Below are 21865 nucleotides of genomic sequence, written 5' to 3' on the forward strand. Positions count from 1 at the left end.
CTGTCTGATTGTCTGTACTGACAATTAATAGAAGTGAGCAGTGGTGCAAACAGAAACTGCTCTGTATGAAAAAAGCAGAATCAAAACTAATGACTACTGCAAAGAGTGTGAGTTAAAACGATTAACAGCATAGATGGTGGCTATCAGGCCTGTTAGTAATTAAAATGTAAATGTTCCACACTAAATGCCTTTTACAAACATCTTCAGACATGATTTTTTCATTGAAATGGTTTTTTTTTTTTTTTATTAAAAATGTACACAAGCCAGCACATTCCAATATGCCTGGTATTCAGGTGGCTAAGAGACAGTTTAAAAAATATACAAACTCACAAGCCCTCTTCCTTAGGGCCTGTCAGGTTATAGCAAGACTTCACTTCCTTTGCACAGTGGTGAAAGCTGGCATCTGAATGGGCTGGATAGGGTGGACTGGCTGAAATATTGGCTTCTTTCGCATATCAGTGTGTGTTTTCACTGAAGGGAGAAGCTGGTTTCTTTTGATGATCTGCAGTGCCAGTTGAGTGTTACCTACAAAATAGTTTCTAGTTAAAATTCACTTCTACCCATGACAAACTCTTGAGAGTCAGGGACAGAAAAATCTTGAAAAGTCATCCTAGACAATCCCCTGCCCGCGGTAGGTCCCACCCACGCAACTCTGGTAAATCTTATGCTGCAGCTGGCATATGCTATTTCATAATGATCAACATACTGATAAGTGGATGTCACCTTCTATAAATGCACATCAAACAAAAAAGATAGTTGAAGCAACAACAGTGCTCAATTCCAGCTGCTGTTCCTAGCTATTAACAGTTAAAATCAAGTCTCTGTCCTGAAGGTGTAAGTTGATTTTAAGATCTTAGAGTTGGCAGAGTACTTGACACTATGAATCCCCAGAGCCACCTTGCCCCCTACATCCAACTTGGACTTTTGTACAATCCTATTAGATCTGAAAACATAAGGGTTCTTAGACAATTATACTCCTTTGCCATCACTGATCTCTCAGTCATCCCCACAGACAACATAGTACATAATAAATGGAAACACAAGTGAGACATCAAGGATACATATACAAATCAGAACATATGAAAGCTAAGATTCTGACTTAAATCAGTCATGCTTAGAGCTGGTCCACATTTTTCAAACAAAAGTTTTCATTGAAAAATGGCCTTTAAAAAAGCCAACATGACCCCGAATTGTTTTCCGTTTAATGAATTCTGAAAAGATTGGTTTTTGATTTTTCTCTCAAGTCATGCATCATGAAAAGAGGGGGAAAGAGAGTAATGAGAATTTGTGAACTGAAGTGATGTTTGTATAAAAACAGCTCTAGGTCACACTGAACATCTACACCACGTTGAGAAGGAGACCTGAGAAGGAAAAGAAAAAGGGATTGTGCTCTTCTGCTTTGTAAATTGAAGTAAATCCAGAAGAGTTTCCCAAAGTTTGCTTTAAAAACAAAAGACGTCAGGTCTTGTCCAGAGCTGTCATTAACGTAGTAGCTGTGCAGTCAAAGAAACCAGGCAAGCAAAATCTGGTTAACTGAAGGGACCTGATTTTTATTCAGACTATTTAAAAGATTTTGGTGAAACCAGTTTTTCCTCAAAAGATGTCTTTGTTCGGAATTCAATGTCAAAGATAAGAAATCTCTCACTCAACATATAAATTATCCACAAAAAACAGAGAATATGAGACTTCATATTTCTTATTTTGAAAATATAAAGAGAAAAATCTTAAAACTATCAGCTTAAGTCACACTCCTATCTGAATACGTTTTATGTACTATTTTTACGTGTAACACGATTGTAACAGAGATTAGAGCGGTGAAAAATTGAGCACCGACAGCACTGTCTATTCAGTTACTAATGCCACAGTTCTGCTCTGGGGGTCCCTTGCAACCAGAGTCCTGATGGCTTCAGCAGGGCTCCATGTGGGTGCTTGGTTGTGCCCATGCAGAGAAGCTCAGAATGAGGGCTGTCATTCCTGTTCCATGTGGGTCCTTCACACAGCAACAAGGGAAATTTACTCATCTTACAGTACCTGGAATCCTTTGAAATGTGCTGTCCATATACACATTGCACTATGGACATGGAGCAGTGGACATGAGCAGTACCCCAAGAGTCCCTGTGCTCCACATAAAGGGCATATAAGGGCAGAGTGCATCAGTGCTCCTCTGTTTCTTCTCAGCTGCAGAATCTGAAGGATAAGGACCACCAAAGTTGAGTGGATGGAGGCTATGTGGAATGTGCATGTGAATAACATCTCTTCAGTGAAGCTACTGATGATGCTTGAGCTCTAGTTGAATGAGCCCAAGGAACCAAGTGGCTCTGCTCTGGCTACTTCATAGCAGGTCTTGAGGTAGTTGGAGATCCAGTTTGATGGTCTCTGTGTTGATATGGCTGATCCCCTTTATTCTTTTTGCAAAACAGACATATATTCTCCAAGGCTATTTGAATGGTTTTGTCCGATGCAGGTAGAAGGCTAATACCCTCCTGCCATTTAAGGAATGTAGCATTGCTTGTGCTCTTGAGGCAAGAGGCTTTGAAAAGAATACTGGCAAGTGGAAGTCAGTAACCACTTTTGGCAGGAACTTGGAATGTGTCCTTGAGATATCGTCTCGGAAGTACTTGGATCCCACTTACCCATCTTGCTGATGGGATGGCCATCTTCGCAGAAGCGTAAAAAGGAACAGGTAGCAAATGGTTCAAATGGTCTGCTCATGAAGGATGAAACTACAAAATTGGGGTCCCATGGTGGAATGAGGTACTCGATCGGTGGGAATACGTCAATCAACCCATTTAAACATTTCATCATAGTCAGGTGAGAAAATACAGGGTTTTTCCAGGCCAGGGGGTGATGAGCGGAAAGTGAACCCTGACTGAACTCAGTGACAAATTATTGTTCTTTAGTTCTAGCAAATAATCTAAGATCTGAGGTATCAAAGAATTGTGAGGAACAATCAGCCTTCTACAGCACCCGTGGGAAAACCTTGTCCGTTTTGGCAGGTAGGTTTTTCTTGTAGACTCCTTCCTGGTGTTCATAAGGATATTCCTCACTGGAGAACAACAGGCATATTCTACTGACAACATGCACCCAGGAACCACACTATGAGATGGAAGGATTTCAGTTCTGGATGTAGGATCTCTCCCTTGTTCTCTGATATGAGGTCTGGGAGCAGGAGGTAAGGTCTTGGGTTGGAAGGTTCACAGGTATAGCAGGTCTGTGAACCAAACTGGGATGGCCATGCCAGGGCTATCACAATCAGCTTGTATGAATCTTCCTGTTGACCCTTACAGAGCACTCTCAATATCAGAGGGTAGGCGTATATTAAGGTCCCTGACCCTGGAATGCATTTGCCAGGGAGCCCAGGCTGATGCCTCCCCTAGAACAAAATATTCAACACTTCCTGTGACCTTATGTGGCAAACAAGTCTATCTGGAGGTGACCCAAGAACAGAGTTCTTTATCTCCCAGTAGTGATTCTGGAAGAAGTGCCTGCTCAGTTTGCCTGCCAATGTATTTTAAATGCCTTCTAAGTATACTGCTGACAGGACAATCTAATGTTTGATGCATCAGGTCCACAACCTGACAGCATCTTGGCTCCGCATTGTTTTTTGATGCAGAACATGGTAATTGTATTGTCAGTCCTTATCTGTACCGATTGTCTTCTGATAAGTTTGAGAAAAGTCTTAATGTTTTGCATAAGCTCTGAGGTTAATATGCATCCTTGCTTCCCATACCATCCAGAGGACTTACACTTTGAGCAATATCATATGACCTCCCATCCCCTTAGTGAAGCATCTGTCACTATGGTATGTGATGGGGTGGGGTGGGGAGGGGGCGAAGAGAGAGAGAATGGAAATCAATCCCTTTGCAGATGCTTGCTGGATTTTTCCAGTGTGTCAGGGAGGACAGAACTAGAGAGGACACACAAAGATACATTACTAATGATGATTGTTGGTAAGTTGGATAAGCTTCTACCAGCAGCAGAGGTGAAGTCTGGCATGTGGTGTCACAAAGGTGACAGAGGATACATGTCCTAGTAGCCATCAGACAGATCCTTGCTATGGTATTTGGGTTTTGTTCCAACTGATAGATGAGGGCCAATTGGTCGTTGAATCTGTCCTGCGGGATGTAAACCACAGACTTGGCGGAACTTAAGAGTGCTCCTATGAATTCAATGTTCTGGACAGGAATCAGGCTGGATTTTGGCAGCGTGACTTTTGAGGCTAAGCTGCAGCATAGGTATAGTGTAAAGTCTTGTATAGTCTCAAGCCAGACGTGAGTAAGAGGAATGGAGGAGTGCAGTACGTTCTGCCTTTGCATGCCCTTGATGTGGAGCATAAGGACTCTCAGGGCATACGTGCGAGATCTAGGTACTGCTGACTAAATACTCTGGACTCAAGTGCATGATGCAAATGTGCATATGGACAAGCAAGTGAAGGAGAATACTAAACTGAGGACATCTCAGGGGTAGGTGTGGTACATGGCACTATTTAACTTATTTTTGGAAGCTTAATAGGTTTCAGGTTGGTGTCCCTTAAAAACCCAATAAACCTTTTAGGCCTTCTTTATACTTTCAGAAGTGGTGTGCCGAGTCTTCATTTATTCACTTTAATTTAAGGTTTCGCATGCCGGTAATACATTTTAATGTTTTTTAGAAGGTCTCTCTCTATAGGTCTATATATCATATAACGAAACTATTGTGGTACGTAAAGTAAACAAGGTTTTCAAAATGTTTAAGAAGCTTCATTTAAAATTAAATTAAAATGTTGATCTTACGCCGCCGGCCTGCTCAGCCCGCTGCCAGCCTGGGGTTCCGTTCACCTAGGCCGGCAGCAGGCTGAGCGGGGCCTGTGGCTGGGACAGTGGCTGGCAAGGGGCCGGCAGCCAGAAGCCCAGACCGGCAGTGGGCTGAGCAGGGCCAGTGGCTGGGACCTCAGACCAGCAGTGGGCTGAGTGTTCGCTGGCTCCTGCCAGCCAGGGTCCCAGCTGCCAGCCCCACTCAGCTAGCTGCTGGTCTGGGATCCTGGCCCTGCCCACATAGGGTGGGTACCTACCTTCTCCCTGGTTCTAGTCCATTCTCTTCCTCTCTCTCTCTGCACTGAGCTGAGGGTGGGAGTGCACTGAGCACAGGGATGGGGGGTGAAGGAGCAGGCTGGGGGTTGGGTCTGGCCAGTAGCTAAAATGAGGGAGGGCGGCTCAAGGTTGGGGCAGGAGGTTTGGGTGTGGAATGCTTACCTTGGCAGCTCCCATTTGGTGCGAGGGGTGCAGGCGGTAATGTGGGGGGGAGGGGCATGCAGGAGCTCCCGTTTGGTACTCAGGGTGGGGGTGGGAATGTGGGGGGTGCAGAGGGCTGGGAGCACCCCCACAACCCTAGCCCACACCCCCAGCTCCCTGCCCAGAGTGGCTCATGGCCGGGGGCTGGAGGGGATATGCCCTGATTCCACCCCCCTACCCCAAGGCCCCGTCCCCACTTCTTCTCCGCCTCCTCCCCGGAGCGGCGAGCACGCTGCGGCTCCACTTCTCCCCATCCCTTGCAAGGGCCATCAGCTGATCGGAGGCAGGGCGGGAGAGGAGGAAGGGCAGGAACCCAGCATGCTGGGGAAAGAGGTGGGGGAGCTTGCCTGCCCTGCAGCAGCAGCCAGCAGGACCAAGCTTCTTCACCCTGCCGCCACGCGGCGGGCGGGCGGGGGGAGGGTGGGGGAGAGAAAAGAGAGAACAGCAGGCTGGGGTGGGCAGGAGTTTTAATGACACGCTGCTGCCTGCTGGGGTTCTGGGCATCGGCCCCACTCAGCCTGCTGCTGGCCTGGGTTTGGCAGTGGGCTGAGCGGGGCCGGCAGCTGGGACCCCGCAGGCAGCAGCGTGCCATTAAAAATTGGCTCGCATGCAGTCTTTGGCACACATACCATAGGTTGCCGACCCCTGCTTTATACAAAGGTGCAAGAAAGTGCATAAACTTTCTCATCATTCGATCTCTCATAACTCACTAACTGATAAGCATCAGTGGGGTAGCCATGTTTGCCGCTTTTACAGATTCAGATTAAGAGTCCTGTGGCACCATTTAGACTAACAGACGTATTGGAGCATGAGCTTTCATGGGTGAATACATGCATCCAACGAAGTGGGTATTCACCCACGAAAGCTCATGCTCCAATACGTCTGTTAGTCTATAGGGTGCCACAGGACTCTTTGTCACTAACTGACAGGATTTTGCTCAAACTTTCCAAGACAAATTGCTTATGTACAGAGACAATGCATGGAAAATTTCAGCCCAGAAGATGAATGCTTTCGAGTGGGTAAGAACAGGTTTATGCTAGACATTGTTTTTAAGTCTGAACTACAGCAGGCCCTGCCAGCCAGCTGTGTAATTTAGGCTAAGAGTCCTTGTGTAAAAACAAGTATTTATCAGTTACAAAGAAAACATAAAAGCAAAGAGGTGGCAACCAAGGGCGCCTACATACACACACACACACACACACACACACACACAAAAAGCTTTGGACATGAAATGTGGGGAACAATTAACTGCACAACTTGCTGAGCTGTAACACATCTGAACTCAAAGTCTAAATAGACCATATATTTCAGATGCTACTAAAGGCTTTATTCTACTGCTTCAGCTTCAAAGGTTGGGGGATTCCTCGGTAAAGTTTGCAATAAGGCCAAGAATCATAATTAAACACAAGCAGCAAGAGAAGCACAGGAAGCTCCAATCAACATAAAAGGGGTTAAAATTGTTTAGAAAAGATGCTAAAATTATTTACCATTCTGTAGTTCAAGATACACAGCCAGTAGAATGGCCTCCGGGGGAATTTCTTTGGGATGGATCAGTGAAGCAGCCTTACCCCGAAATAAGAGAAAAAAGGTTAATAACTCAACAGATAATTCAACAAGAAGGAAAATACCAGTTAACAGGATAGTTGTAAGACAGGGCAATAAACAAACTAAGGTACTATTTTTGAAATATCAATACCTGCCATCAGGTCCATGTATGCAGAGAGGATGACAGATGATCTGCCTTGTAAGAATATTTCGCACCTCTACTCAGAGGCACCATCTGCTTTTTACATACATACATGACAAATATAAAGGAGTCATTCCTGAGCCAATCTGAAGGTTTTGTCTCTTTTTTCGTGGAGGGGTGATTTCCCAGATGAGCGATTCATTCAAAAATCTCCCTACGGTCACATGACCAGATCCTCCATTATAAAGCTAATGAACCTATTCAGATGTGCACCAGCTAGGGATCTCTCTCTCTCTCTATTCCCAACCTGCGGCAGTTTGAGAATGCAGTGAAATGTCATTGTCTCAGCCAATCAGAGTGCAGGAATACTATATAGTTACTTACTTCCCTGTGCTCAGATTGGTTGCCAATGATTTGTACAGATGTTTATTTCTTAATAAATCATATAGTATTTGATTCCCCATACTCTGATCAGCTGACAGGCAGCATAAAAGGATTTCATGATCACAGTACAATTATTTCTCAAAACCGTGTGGTAAATATGCAGGTCTCCGATCAGTCACTCTAATCTCTGTGCTCCGACTGGCTCCTATACTCAGAAAGCTCACGCACAGCGTCATTCCTTTCAGTCATAACAGAAAAATTCTCGAGATTAACATGCAAAGAAAAACAGCAAGGGTTGTCAAGCCTCTGAAAGGGCAAATGTTATTAAATATTTGACTCATTTCCCTCCTCTTCATCCTTCAACCTCAACTTCCTTCCCTCTACAGCTGAGCAAGCATCATTGTCGTATCTGTGTTAGTCTTGTTTACACTGGAAGAAAACAGCCCTTCTCCTAGTCAATTTTGAAACATGTAAACAAATATATTCCAACTATTCATACAAAAGCCTTATTTCCTTTCCTCATAGCTTAGCAAGAAGGAAGACATGAAGGATGAAAGAATGATGATGGGGGAGGAGAGGCTATGATTTTTTTTAAAAAAATCATTTCCCTTCCTGAAGTTACTTTGAATTTCATTTTAAAGTGTGAACAATTAAATATTTCCAGTACAACAAAGATGCTTCCCATTAACTCGCTAATCACCAATTAGTAGACTCAGGGGCCTCCAAGTTTATTTGCTATAAACCCCTTAGCCTTACAGTTTGTTCAGCCCAAAATACAGCTATTACTTCACTAAGAAGTGAGCACACTGAAATTATATTAACTGAACCTGTACAAGTGTATTTGGTTTAATACCCCGCCCGCCCCAAACACATATACAAACATTCCTGAAAAGGACTGGGACCATATTTGTGAACACTAAAAATATGGGACAAGATGATTCTGTATAAAAAGCCCTGGTCCAAGCAGTACAGTTAAAAGACTGAACGGTAATTTGCGTAACTTGGTACCAAAATGCTATTTCACCATTTAATTTGCCTTATTTCTCTCTGCAAGATATAAAATCCAATGGTGTCCCTGCCCATTGTTTTTCTAGTTGGTTTCACTCAGTGTTGAACACCACCTATCCATCCATTTAAATATGCACAGTGAAGTCATTCTGTGTCCCCTCTCTTTCACACATGGTGATAGTTACATGTAGTACCCAGTGACATGGATCGGCTCTATTGAAAGGAAGGAAATGAACAGCTTTGAATAGCTTCAACTTCAGAGTAGTATCCTGTTGTGGACAGTGATTAAATTATGACAGCCTAAGTTATTCTGCAGAGAACCCTTTTTAGTTGTACAGAGCGGAGAGCTGCTACGCCAAGGGAAGAAAGGAAGAGGGAGTAAAAGCTAGAAAAACTAGAGGAAACTGAACTCCAAGGACAATCAACTCCCTCAGCCTCAGGAAACCCCTAACCTTTCAGCACAAGTATTTGCACATTTTTTGTAAGTACTCCACAAGTGAAATTCTTGTATTCAGGCAACAGAAATGGGATGTTTGTGTTTCGATTGTGATATGATGGATAACAGCTATAAAGCATCCTAACTTCCCACCAAGGCAGTTGAGCAGCTTTACAGTCTTAAAAGTAAACTAAAATCAAGTTTTAGCAGTCCAGTGTTTGGAATACCAAAACACCACAAAAGTTCTGCTTTTAAGGGCAATAACTATCACCGGTTTTAGGAACAATTAAGTGTCAGATTAATTTTAAGCCCACCTACCAACAGTTTAAGGCAAATATGAAGAAAAAGGCTAAAATTACAGGCTTAATTGACTGCTTTAGAGAGTTTGACGCCTTTGGCTTCCCTTTAGCCACCCCAATGTTTTTTAAAACAAAGAAGCTAAAAGGGATGTTGGCGTGATGGTTGACATAATTGAGAACAACTTCATTAGAACTAATCCAGAACAGCTCTTATTTCCAGAAGAGCTCATTTAAAGTAGTTCTAAACCATTGTATCAATATTCATTTAGATAAAACACCCAAGAGAAATTCACCTAAGCAGACAAATGTCTTTGAAATCAGGTGAATATGTAAAGATGTAATTAAAATATTATTACTGAAAACATTTTTCAGGCTTATCTTCTGGTTGAAAACATATAGCAAGTTTCAACTGAGCAAGTTTCTGAAGGATAAAGGAGAAAGATGAGGGGGGAGGAAAGGTTATAATGTTTTCTTTAAAAAACATTTCCCTTCCTGAAGTTATTTTGAAGTTTCATTTTAAAGTGTGAACATAAATATTTCCAGCATAACGACGAAGATGGCTCCTATATAAGGGAACAGTACATAAAGCTGTCTTGAGGTTTGTTTTTTCACCTGGTGGAGACACTTGCGAGCTTTATCATATTCACTTCGCAAGCAGTAAGCACTGCCAAGGTTAAACAACATCATTGTTCGTGCAGAAGTGACTGAACTGGGATAACACTGGGGTGTCTGCTTGCCAGCTGAAAGAAAAAATAATCAAAATTATTTCACACTTCTGATTTCATTCCACACTGTGGCAAGACAAATGCCTGCATTACTTCTGGATTCTGGAGCTATTACTTACAAGATTCCATCACCTCATTTTCTCCTTTGTCTGACCCTGTAGAGACAAGAAAAGCCAGAATGTCCTGTGAGCCTTCTTAAGGCTTTTAAAAGAAAACCCTATCGTTTTATGACAGCAGATTCAAGCTGGACTTTCTCTTCATGGACTGACTATGATAAACCAGAAAAATCTATCAGCTTGTTAGAAATCGTGGACCATTTAGAAAGCTTTCAATTTTCATGTTAGGGTTTTGCTTATCTACAAACATCTTTTAAATCTGCAGTATAATGATGGGCAATAAAGTTTAAACTGCAAATGTGCCATTCAAATCAGAACTGCTTCTGAAGGCTGAACTGTATAGATGGGATCTAAAAGTAGCTGGTTTTGTTACATTCCCTACCCCACCCCCCAAAATCGTTGGAAGTTTTAAGATATAGATTTAACCATCTCCCCGCTCATATCCCCACAGTGTATATACATGGTATTAAACTCTGAAAACAAGCATGGAGGGTGAAAAAGGGTGAAGTGTTAGCAGGTAAGAAGCCCAAGCATTAACTGTAATTACATATTTAATAACAAACTTCCAATAAATAATGTTTAGACAAACTGATGAGCAATACATTAGTTATTTTGAACTAAATTACAAATATACACAAGGTAAACCAAAAACTAAGGACTAAAGAACAGACCATCCACCTCACAAAAACTGCTGCAAACTTATATATGTTGCAAGTTACAGAAGGAAGGCAGCTGAAAGCACGACCGGTTCTAATCAAGTGTAGACTCATTAACCTTGATCCTGTTCGTTTGAAGAGATCCCCAGGGAAACATCAGTGACGTTCTCAGGGTTCAAGTGAGTAATGGCATCAGATATTCTGTCTAGAGAGATGAGAGCCTCTGCCGCATACAAATGGCCAAGAAACCTACAACAGCAAACATTCAGATACAAATTCCACTTGGACAAGTTTCATTACCATATTACTGTTTCAGAAGAGAAACTGGATGTATTTCTTTACCTGAGTGACAGTTTGCTGCACTGAAATTATTATGGAGATACTTTTATAAGTGAGTCATTTGACTTTTTGCCATTTTAGACTCCAATACTACAAACACTTGTGCATGTGAGTAGTCCCAGTGAAATCAGTCGTGCACAAGAGTTTGTGGGATCACGGCTACTCTCCAAAGTATCCAGTTGTCATTTAATAATAATAAATAAATAGCACTTATGTAGCACTTTACACTTTCAGATTGCTATACAAAAAACAATTTAATTCTCACAACATCCTTGGGAGGTTGGGTATTTGTCTCTATTCCCATTTGGCAGATGGAGAAACTAAGGCTAAGTGATTTCATACCCAAAAGAAAAAACACCAACCTGCTACTAGAGTCTGTTACTAAAAACAAACAAAATTGCAGGCATAAATTTATATCCCAATGAGGGAATACAGGCTGTACATTCTTGCGCTGTCCTACGTGTCTGTACAGCACCTAGCATAATGGGACGCCCATTCCCAACTAGAAAAGGAGGACTTGTGGCACCTTAGAGACTAACAAAATTTATTTGAGCATAAGCTTTCGTGAGCTACAGCTCACACGAAAGCTTATGCTCAAATAAATTTGTTAGTCTTTAAGGTGCCACAAGTCCTCCTTTTCTTTTTGCGGATACAGACTAACAGGGCTGCTACTCTGAAACCATTCCCAGCTGGAGCTCCTGGGAGCTACTGTGATACAATTAACAACACAGAGATGTTTATGATGTTCTCCATTTTTAGCTTAGCACAGGTAATCTGCATTTTTTAAAATTAAATTAAAATATTCTAATTAAGATTGCATATTAGATATTACCACAATATACAAATTTACAAGGAAATATTAAATTTAAAACAAAAGTTGAAAAAAAATGATATACATATGTATAAGACATCACAATATAGAATCCATCTCAAATTACAGCAAAATTGCTTTGTTTTGAGTTAATGATTAGCACGCACAAGGAATTTATTGACAATTTGTATTAAAAGGCAAAGCAATTATTATATAAACAACTATCCATAAACTGAAGCGTTTTAATCTGAAGCATATAATCTAAAAAGACAAAGTCACCGCAACAGACAGTCAGCTCCCTCCATGTAATTTACCCCATTCAGTAACATGAAGAAAACACGCATAATTAACACAGAGAACAGCTAATTCTGCAAGGCAAAGAACATAAATGGCTGTCTTTTGCTCCCAAATATGACTCTGATCAGTTATTTCTCCATTTGGGGCATACCATCACAAAGCAGTTTGTGGCGGACTTTCAAATTTAAGAATATTTGGGTCATAAAAGGATTGCACAAAAGCTACAATGAAGTAACATTAGGCATGTAACAAAAACAAAATTAAGATCAGTTAATTTCTTGACATGGGTGGGTTTAGCATGTATATTGCCAGCAAAGTACTACAAACATGAATGGATTAACTCACTTCGTCGTATGTATGTATGGCAACAGATTTGTGAACCCCACCATGAAATACCACTTATAGCCAGGGAGTGAAGGATACAGGTTCAAGCTCACTTGTTTGTTTTTTTTAAACAAAAAGCCTTCAGAATTGTATGACAATCAACATGACTGAGTCCAACAGGAATATTACACACGTGCAATCTCTTCTGTAAACGTAGCTGGATTTCTTTCAAAGTATCTTGCTTATCTTCTGGAAGTTAAAAGCCCCTTTGAAGCTAATTTACACACTGAATACTCAAAGTAGCAGTCTTTGTGGAGAGCAAAAAGAAAAGGAGTACTTGTGGCACCTTAGCGATGAACCAATTTATTTGAGCATAAGCTTTCATGAGATACAGCTCACTTCATTGGATGAAGCTCACGAAAGCTTATGCTCAAATAAATTGGTTCGTCTCTAAGGTGCCACAAGTACTCCTTTTCTTTTTGCGAATACAGACTAACATGGCTGCTACTCTGAAATTTGTCTTTGTGGAGAGCAGTTACTGCCCATTCACAGCAGTTTAACATTAAATACATATACAAAGAAGTAACTAGCACTTCCATAGCACTTTTTACCGGTAGGGCTAAATAAACTTTACAGAAATAGTAAGCATTGTTATCCTCATTTTGCAGATGGAGACGCTGAAGCACAGAAGCTATGTCTCACAAAGTCAGTCAATGGCAGAGCCAGGAACAGAACCCAGGCCTAAAATATCTAGTCTGCTACTTTAGTCACTGGACCAAACTGCCTTTTCAAGATTAACAAGAAGCACCAAAAGTAGTTACAGAATCTGACCATTCCAATTATACAGATTTCATATATAAAAAGTTAGGCCCCATTCCTGCTGGTCAGTGATTATTTTGCCACAGACTTCAAGGGGAAAGAGTCAGATCTAATATTTGCGTTCTTAGACTTAAAGGCAGCACTGGCAACAAGTTAAAAATGTTGGCACTTCAACTCAGATTCTTCCAGATACCAGGGGCAAAAGAATGGTCAATCCAGACTTACTTAAGAGATCCTGACAGCTTTGGCTGCTGAAGAAGTTTATCTGCATGATTCAAAGCCATAAGGTTATCACCCAAAGCCAGAGCAACATAAGCACTGCAGGCAAGTATTGAACACCTGGAAGAGGAAAAGAAAAAGAAAAATTCTGTAGTTTCAAATCCAAATGTAATTGTCCAATTCTTGTATTAATAAATACATATAGAAAATTCTCAAAGACATGCTGGGTCCTTCTAAGCGGATTTGGGCAGAAAGAAGAGCTAAGATGTTGGGATAGCTGATTATTTGATATACATATAAGAAGGCCTGAATCCTTTTTTCAGATCACACCATTTCAGGCCTGACTTCTATATGGCATATATTACAACAAACGTAATCTGTAACATCGTGCAAGGGGTTGGCTTTCATAGTTTTAAGCAGTCCAAGAGGGCCTGTTGGCTGTCAACAGTGATTTGCATGCCAAACTTCAAATCTGTGAAGAGGCTGAATGGCTGGAATAACCCTGTGTAAATTCAGGATTCCTATATAGCAACAGTACATGAACATTTAGCGGTCTATGAAAAGTCCTATTTTAATCTCCAGAAAATGTGAGCTTTTAAGAGCTAAGTTATACTGTTTTCTCAAAAGCAACTGTACGATAGTCCATGAACCTGCAACAGGAAACCTGTTAAAATGCTCTGCACATTTAGGCTCAAAATATTTTGTCTAGAAGTACTCACTGGATGGAATAAAATTTGTCCAGTAAAATCAAGTTCAAAATTCTCACTTTATCAACACTTTATAGTATTCAGAAAATCCACACAAATTATACTTTGATTTTATTACTTGTGTTCTGGATTCTTTTAGCCTTGAACTTCAGTTGATATGTTCCCATTTTATGAAGCAATAAAGTGATACTGCATCATGTAACTTGATAGGTAATCTCCTTGCATCACAGATTTATTGTAATAAGCCTTTTATTCAAAAATTAACAGCCACTTGGGTCTATCATATTGATACTTTATAGTATTTGTACTGTATGAATGTGACCATAAAACCTTAAAGTATTAAGAGTAACAGTTTGAAGTTTTCTACACTGATTCCACTATTTTAAAACTGATAACTCTGATTTTAAACACAAATTGCAGTGCTGTATCGGAAGAGTCTATGAGATAGAAGTGCCTATGAGATAGAAGTGCCAGAGATATTTAACTACACAGTCTTTTAGATGTTACTTGTACAGTTTCATGCATTTCTAAAGCACAAGATTTCCTGAAATTCTTGTAATAAAATCTGAATCACACATTCCACATGTTCAAACAATAGTCCCACATTAGGATGTCAGCATTAGGTCAAGCTTTTATAGCTTGTAATTTTTTTCCTTCTCTACCCCTTAAACATAGCACTTTGGAATATTTTCCACTTCATAAGACACAGTTCAATGTAGGCTTGCTTTATCTTCAGGGCATGAGCCTTCACCTTCCTTGCCTTGGAACTCCTTGCTGCAAGAACAGATTCTATCCTTCTGCAGGGAGGAAAAATGGATCCTCAGACAGGTCTCATGTTGGGAGTTGAGAGAAGAGTGCATTTGATTCTCCTGCCAGTAGGTGGGCTATTATAGCATCAATTTTCTGGCAACTGTCAAGCCTACTTTTGGTCCAGCAGTAAGTTATATCTTTATTCCTGTTTCCCAGGAGGCCTGCTCTTTAATTATACACAAACACTGTAAGAAACTTCTCCACTGTTTTCCCCACCACCCTCTATTCCTCTTTATCATGCTTATTTGTCACATGAAATCTGAAGCCTCACAAAAGCTTTCAAGAAAGGGAGAAGGCTTCCACCTCAGCTCCCTAAAATATTCTTGAAAGGTTTCCAATAAATAAAAAAAACAGAATTCAGTATGAGAGAAAGTCCTAACTGGCGTGTTTTCTTCTGTCTCAAGGGAGCACTACTTTTAACAAGGAGAATGGTAAAAGTATTTAGCTGATAAAACTAATCTGTATAAAAAGGCCAAGCCTGTACTCACACAGGGTTGTTACAACATCTGTCCCAAGCAAAAAATTTGCTCTCTCCCTTCCACATCTTTCTATACATTCAATGAAAAAAACCCAAAACAAACAAAAAAAACGAAACAAAAACGGACACTCATTCGCCATCACAAGTTACCCTCCAGTGAAAATGCTGTCGATCTGGAAACCCCCTATATTCATTAGTATTTTAGGAAAGACACTGCACAGCAACAGGCAACTAGAGAAGAGCAAGACACTTATATCAAATTTTCTTGCTTGCAGTATTGTTCCTCTTACACTCGGATTCATTGTCAAAACCTGTTAAACCAAACAGTCAAGAGATCTGACAGTTAATCAGAGTGGAAAAATTGCATCACAAGGGAAAAGACAAAACTAGTTTTTCCCCCCGGATGAGGATTCTGAGAAAACTCCACAGGCTGTCTTTAAACACTGGAGAGTCCCAGCATTAGTCTGCTTCTCTTTTCCCTAAAGTTTCGTTTGCATTGGAAAAAAAGATGATTTTTTAAACTGCCAGATTATGTCAAACAACCTGTTATGCAGGACTTGACAATAAGATATGTCAGCCCGCATAGACTCAGGTTATTGAGCCTCAACCAGCTACTAGAATTAGTTTAATCCATGTAAAAAGGCTAACCAGGATAAATCCAGTCATTCAAAACTCATTAAAGGGGAGAACTACAATGACATACAGTGCAACTCTTTAAAGATATGAATTGATACCCAAATCAAATAGCAAACAATGGAATTTCCAGAATAATATGGAGAAAATCTGCAAACTGAAATAAATATAAAATACCAAATTAAACACAACATTGCCTATCTATACTCTAGTCACATTTCAATATGGCCAAATGCAAGGTCACATCTAGGAACACAGAATGCAAGGCCTACTTGCAGGATGGGGGAACTCTATTCTGGAAAGCAGTGATTCTAAGGTTTTCCACATTTAAAATGCTACAGCGGTACACTGCGCTACTGTGTCTCTTCAGTGTAGACACTACCTACGCTGACAGGTGCGGTACTCTCGTAATCTATCTCCTCAACAGGCGGTAGCTATGTCGATGGAACAAGTTTAGGCTTCGTCTACACAGGGACTTAGGTCGATTTAACACCACCACTCAGGCGTGTAGATTTTTCATACTCTTAACCAAGGCAGTTAAATCAATCTAATTTTCTAACGTAGACTAACCCTGATAGAGACTTGAGGGTCACAGTGGATAAATCAGCTGAACTTGAGCTCCTAGTGCAATGCAGTGGCCAGAAGGGCTAATGGAACCCTTGATCGTATGAAAGGGGAGTACTGAGCAGAAGTAAAGAGATTATAATACCTCTATATTTAGCCCTGGTGCAACTGCTACTACAATATTGTGTCCAGATCTGGTGGTCACGCTTCAAGAAGGACAGATAAACTAGAGAGGGGCAGAGAAGAGCCATGAGAAAGATTTAAGGATTGGAGAATAAGCCTTAACAGACTTAAAGAGCTCATAAAAACATAAGAATGGCCATACTGGGTCAGACCAATGGTCCAACTAGACCAATATCCTGTCTTCCAACAGTGGTCAGTGCCAGATACTTCAGCTCAATCTATTTAGCTTAACAAAAAGAGAAAGTTACAGGGTGACTTGATCACAGTCTACCTAGAGCCCTCTTTATCACATTTCTGTTCCCTTCAATCTAGAAGACAAAATATAACAAGATTCAATGGCTGGAAGCTGAAAACAGACAAATTCAGGCTAGAAATTAGATGCAAGTTTTTAAACAGAGAAGGTAACTAACCACTGACACAATTTACCTAGGCTTGTGGTAGATTATTCAAACACTGGAGATTTTAAAATCAAGGTCTGATGTTTTTCTATGACTTGTGTTATTCAGGAGATCAGACTATACGATAAAAATGGTCCCTTCTGGCCTTAAACTCAGATTAATCTAGGAATCCTTTGAAACACAGGCCTGAAACTTTCTACAATACCGCAGTGAATAGAGACAGTAGAAATAGTATTTTAACACTACAAGTCAGAATTAGAGAGAGAAAAGACAACACAGGATTATTCTCTACAGTATATCTTCTAGTGCTTTGTCCAGTAACTGTGTTTCTACTTGTCATAGTTTCTCCCCTTTATTCATTCATCTATAGCTACATTGTTTTCCCTCTCAATCTGTAACACTTTTAGCACCACACATGTCCACAGGCAGCCATCAGAGGAGCAATAAAACTTCTGAAGGGCTTTCCTAAAGCAGAAAATTCACTATTATTTGAGACCATGATTTAGTGATCTATCAATATAAAAGATTAGTAAAATAAGAGATTTTTTAGCTGTACTAGGCCTAAAAAGAGGAAGACTAGGTAAATAAAGTATGTTTGTCCATCAAAAGAGGCACCAACATTTCTCTTGATCCCTACAATAGTTTTTACAGCACTTTCACTTGTAATCTGTGGCCCAGAGAGGATACATCAGGTTCAGTGAAGCCTAACAGAATTGGGTTGTTCTAGCATATTAAAACATTGTAAGGAATTTTACTGGGCAGTAGAAAGGTAAAGGGATTGACTTCCTATTCAAAGTATGCTAAGTATGCAGAAGCTAGGAGGCTGAAGAAACTATTACAACAGAAGAACTCATAGAAAAACCAGAAGTCGAAACTCAAAGTTTCTTCTTCCCTACATGGTATGTGGGTGTGGGTAAGGGTTTTTACATGTTACCCAAAAAAAAAAAAAAAAAAAAAACCCAAACCCTCTGCTTAGTTACTTTGTGCAATTGCCAAATAACTGGAATGTAAAAGACTCAGACAACTACCAAGTTCAGTATGTATGGTAAATTACATATTAACTCTAACTGTCCGCACAAATCCCTCTAAAATGACACAAGATTTTTTGTTTTGTTTTAAAACTATGATGATATAAGCAATTATGTACAAAACACATTCAAAGCTATTTAAAAGCACATTCAAGAATTGGGAAAGATGAAGTTTTTGAGTCCAACTAGCTGACATCATGGTAAATCTAAAGATATACAACTTTTTTCCCCCCTTAGAGAAAATCTTTGCTGGCTCTTGGAATTTTCTATTAATTTTAACTGACCAACAAGATAAGAGTTTTAATCTTTTTAGTTTTTCTTTTAACAGCTCCTCTTCCAGCAAAACTGAAGGCAGTTAGTTAACATTTGATTCTGTACAGAATGGAGTTTTACACAGCCACATGCAAAAGCCCAGAAATTGTTTATATTGACTCACGCCCTAAGGATACCAAGTCCCACGGTTTTAACTATTAGTTAAAGCAAATATGACAAGAACTAAATCAATGTTTTTCTTCTCTTTTCCTTTTCTGATATGATGTTCCTTACCAGAAGCAGTAAAATAATTCTTGTACTGACAAGCTTTTCCTGACATGCTGTCAGGTTACATCAATAGATAACAATGGTTGATTGTGAAAGAAAGGATTACATACATTCATTTTCTTACATGACACCATGTAATAATTTTGACATATAATAGTCATATTTTACACAACAGACAAAAGAGCCATACTATTTGTTTATTTTTTAACCCAATACCTTCCATCTCAAGTATTATATTCCTCTGTTTAAAAACAATCAAAATATCAGTAACGACTCCTCACTCATTCAAACGAAAATTTTCTTTAATTGACTAAAGCTAGATTTTCTGCACATAACTGGAGCAAAGCAAATGTTAAGCTTGATATTATGACAACAGGTAAGCCAGAAGTTAGCCTAGAAGACAGTGTATACCTCATAACTTAAGTAAGAAATTACTGTATGCTTTAACAGAAAATAAAAATACAGTTAGAGCAGATACCTTTTGTTTTTATAGAAATTCCTGTTCATAAACATGTACTAACAGAGAGAAGAAACTCAAGTACTGCATTCATTACCCAATTTTAAAAAAAATCCCTAAAACTTTCATCTGCCGGAAACTACTTACAACATTAGCAGGTGTTGGTTGATCCTGCTGGGAAAAAAATATGTGGGTTCCATGTGGCTTGTTACCCTATCTGGATATCTGGGAGACAGAATGGGTCTGTAGAAAGAGCACCTAGACTGTGTGCCAAGTAGTCTTAAGGAAGACAAAGTTCCTCAGTTACTGCACAGGGTGAGTTTCTTCGAGATGTTGGTCTCTGTGGGTGCTCTACTTTAGGTGAATCTGTGCCCCTGTGTCTGTAATTGGAGATTTTTAATAGCAGTGCCTGGTTGGGTTGCACACGCACAGTCCCCATCTCCTGCTGCCTCTGCGGGTTACATAGCGCTTTGTGACCAACCTCCCCTCAGTTCCCTCTCTACCGCAGTCTCTAGGGTGAAAAAAAATCAACTCCAAAGTAGTGGGGAGGAGAGAGGGTAGGAGAGCACACACAGGGACAACTAATCTCAAAGAACCTCAGTTGCTGCACAGGGGGAAGTAGCCTTTTCCTCTTCTTTGAGGAGTGTCCCTGTGGGTGCTCCACTTTAGGTGACTGTAGAGAAATGGCCTTTGGTGGAAGGGAGGGTCTTTGGAGTTGCAGTCTTAGCGGATGATAAAACCATAAGTCTGAATAGAGAGTCTGATGATGAGTGCTGCTCTGTGGCATAGTGCTGTGTGAACGTATGGGCTGATGCCCAGGTTGCTGCTTTACAGATGTCCATAATGGGCATATTGTTGAGGAAAGCTATCAAAGCACAGAGTGCTCAAGTGGAGCATGTGCAGGTCCCCAGCGGGGTTGTAGCTGTTGGTGATAACAAAGGTCTATGCAGTTTGAGAGCCTTTTAAATAGCCTCTGTTTAGATATGGTGTTTCCCTTAGATTGTTTGGTGATGCAAAGAAATAACTTTGGTGATTTTCTGAAAGTCTTTGTCCTCTCAATATAAAATGTTAGCGCTCTTTGGACATCTAGAGCATGCAGTGTTGCTTCTCGTTTATTCCTGTGAGGTTTTGGGAAGAATGATGGGAGATAAACCTGTTAGAGCCGCGGGTCAGCCTATTCATGTCTAATGTGGATTCCAATGGGGACCAGAGGCCGTGCATTGTGTGGTTGTGCAGGTGTGCCTCCCAACCTAGCAGAGAAGCATCAGTTGGGAGTATCATCAATGGAAGGCTCTGTGCAAAGAGAATTCCTGCACAAACATTGTTTGGTTGCGTCCACTAATGTAAAGTTTTGTGTTTTTTTTTTACTTTAGTTGGCATTATAAAACATTTGTTAATGCTGTGTCTGTGTGGAATATATACTGTCCTGAGCCAGCCTTGCAGGCATCATATGTGCAGTCTGGCATATTTGACACAAATGTCATTGCTGACATGTGGCCTAACAGTTGGAGGCAGGTCCTGGCTGATGTCTGTGGACTGGCTTGCGTTGTGGTGATTAGATTTACTCAAGTGCTAAACCTCTGTCAGGGCAGTGAGGCTGTAGCCTCCAGAGAGTCGAGGTAGGCCCCAACGAACTCCAGTTTCTGCACAGGTGTGAGTGTTGATTTTTGTTCATTTATTTGTAGGCCTAGATGTGTGAAGAGAGCTACTGTCTTGAGTAGGTTCTAGTAGCTGCGTGGATAGGCGAGGAGTAGATTTCCCCTTCACCCTCACCGTCTTCATTGCTAGATAAAGAAGGAGTTGATCTGGGGATGTGGTAAGTTGGCTTAGTACCGAGTGTCCTGGAGTGAAGTCGGTACTGAGGAGTGGAGATTCCGGTGCTGAGGAGACTAGAAGATCTTTGTGGCACAGAAACTGCTGCGGTATCGAGAGCATCAGTACCGAGGGTGTTGTCAGCAGTACCGCTGCCTTTGCTGCAGTTGACGGTGCCAGGGGTCATACGCGATGCGCTATAGAGGCAGCAGGTAGCGCCACAGTGCTGCATGTTTGAGCTGCTCCAGCAGTACTGCGGGAGGGACTGTAGGTCTTCCTGTCGTGCCTTTTTAGGGTCTTTTGCTCGCATAGTACCCATGATACCGAATGATCCCACTAACTCAGAGGTGGAAGGTCTTGGTGTGGTCGGTACCAATGGGTAAGGCTATGATTTTTGTCTTGGATATTTGTAGTAAAAGTCAGGGACAGGTCACTGGCACTAAACAAACAAAAACAAAACAAAACAAAAAAATCACAGAAGCCGTGACCGGTCCCTGACTTTTACTAAAAACATCCCTCACAAAATGGGGAGGGAGGAGGGTCCAGCACCCTGCCCCACCCTGCAGCAACTGGCAGCTGCAGGGACCCCATTGCTCAGTGGTTGGGAGGGGTACCTGCATGGCTGGAGCTGGGTGTGTGTGTCCCGCTACCGTCCTGTGGGGCTGCAGCTGGAGGGGGATCCCCCGCCACCTGCAGCGGCCAGGAAGCAGGGAGGGGCCTCTGCCAGCAGCAGAGTCTGGAGAGCTGCAGCTGACCCCCTACCTGCTGAGCAGCTCCAGGGTCAGTTGCTGGGCAGCTGCGGGAGGATCCCCCACCGCCCACAGAGGCTGGGCTGCTGCGGGGTCCCCAATGTCACTGAGGTCAC

General features: G+C 41.2%; 1 protein-coding gene across 2 annotated transcripts in view; it reads right to left on the reverse strand.

Moving 5' to 3' along the window:
• Positions 1-227: 227 nt before the first annotated feature.
• Positions 228-21865, reverse strand: part of CNOT10 (CCR4-NOT transcription complex subunit 10) — a 60904-nt gene continuing 39266 nt past the window's right edge. For both annotated transcript variants that reach the window (XM_077811230.1, XM_077811229.1), the window contains exons 14-19: positions 13397-13510; positions 10700-10830; positions 9929-9964; positions 9697-9824; positions 6758-6833; positions 228-525 (exon numbers count right to left, since the gene is read on the reverse strand). In XM_077811230.1, coding sequence (XP_077667356.1) covers positions 371-525; positions 6758-6833; positions 9697-9824; positions 9929-9964; positions 10700-10830; positions 13397-13510 — 640 coding nt within the window. In that variant the 3' untranslated portion in view covers positions 228-370. The remainder of the gene's footprint in view (positions 526-6757; positions 6834-9696; positions 9825-9928; positions 9965-10699; positions 10831-13396; positions 13511-21865) is intronic.

The sequence above is a fragment of the Eretmochelys imbricata genome, chromosome 2, assembly GCF_965152235.1.
Source record: "Eretmochelys imbricata isolate rEreImb1 chromosome 2, rEreImb1.hap1, whole genome shotgun sequence".
In the NCBI taxonomy this organism is placed as follows: Eukaryota; Metazoa; Chordata; order Testudines; family Cheloniidae; genus Eretmochelys; species Eretmochelys imbricata.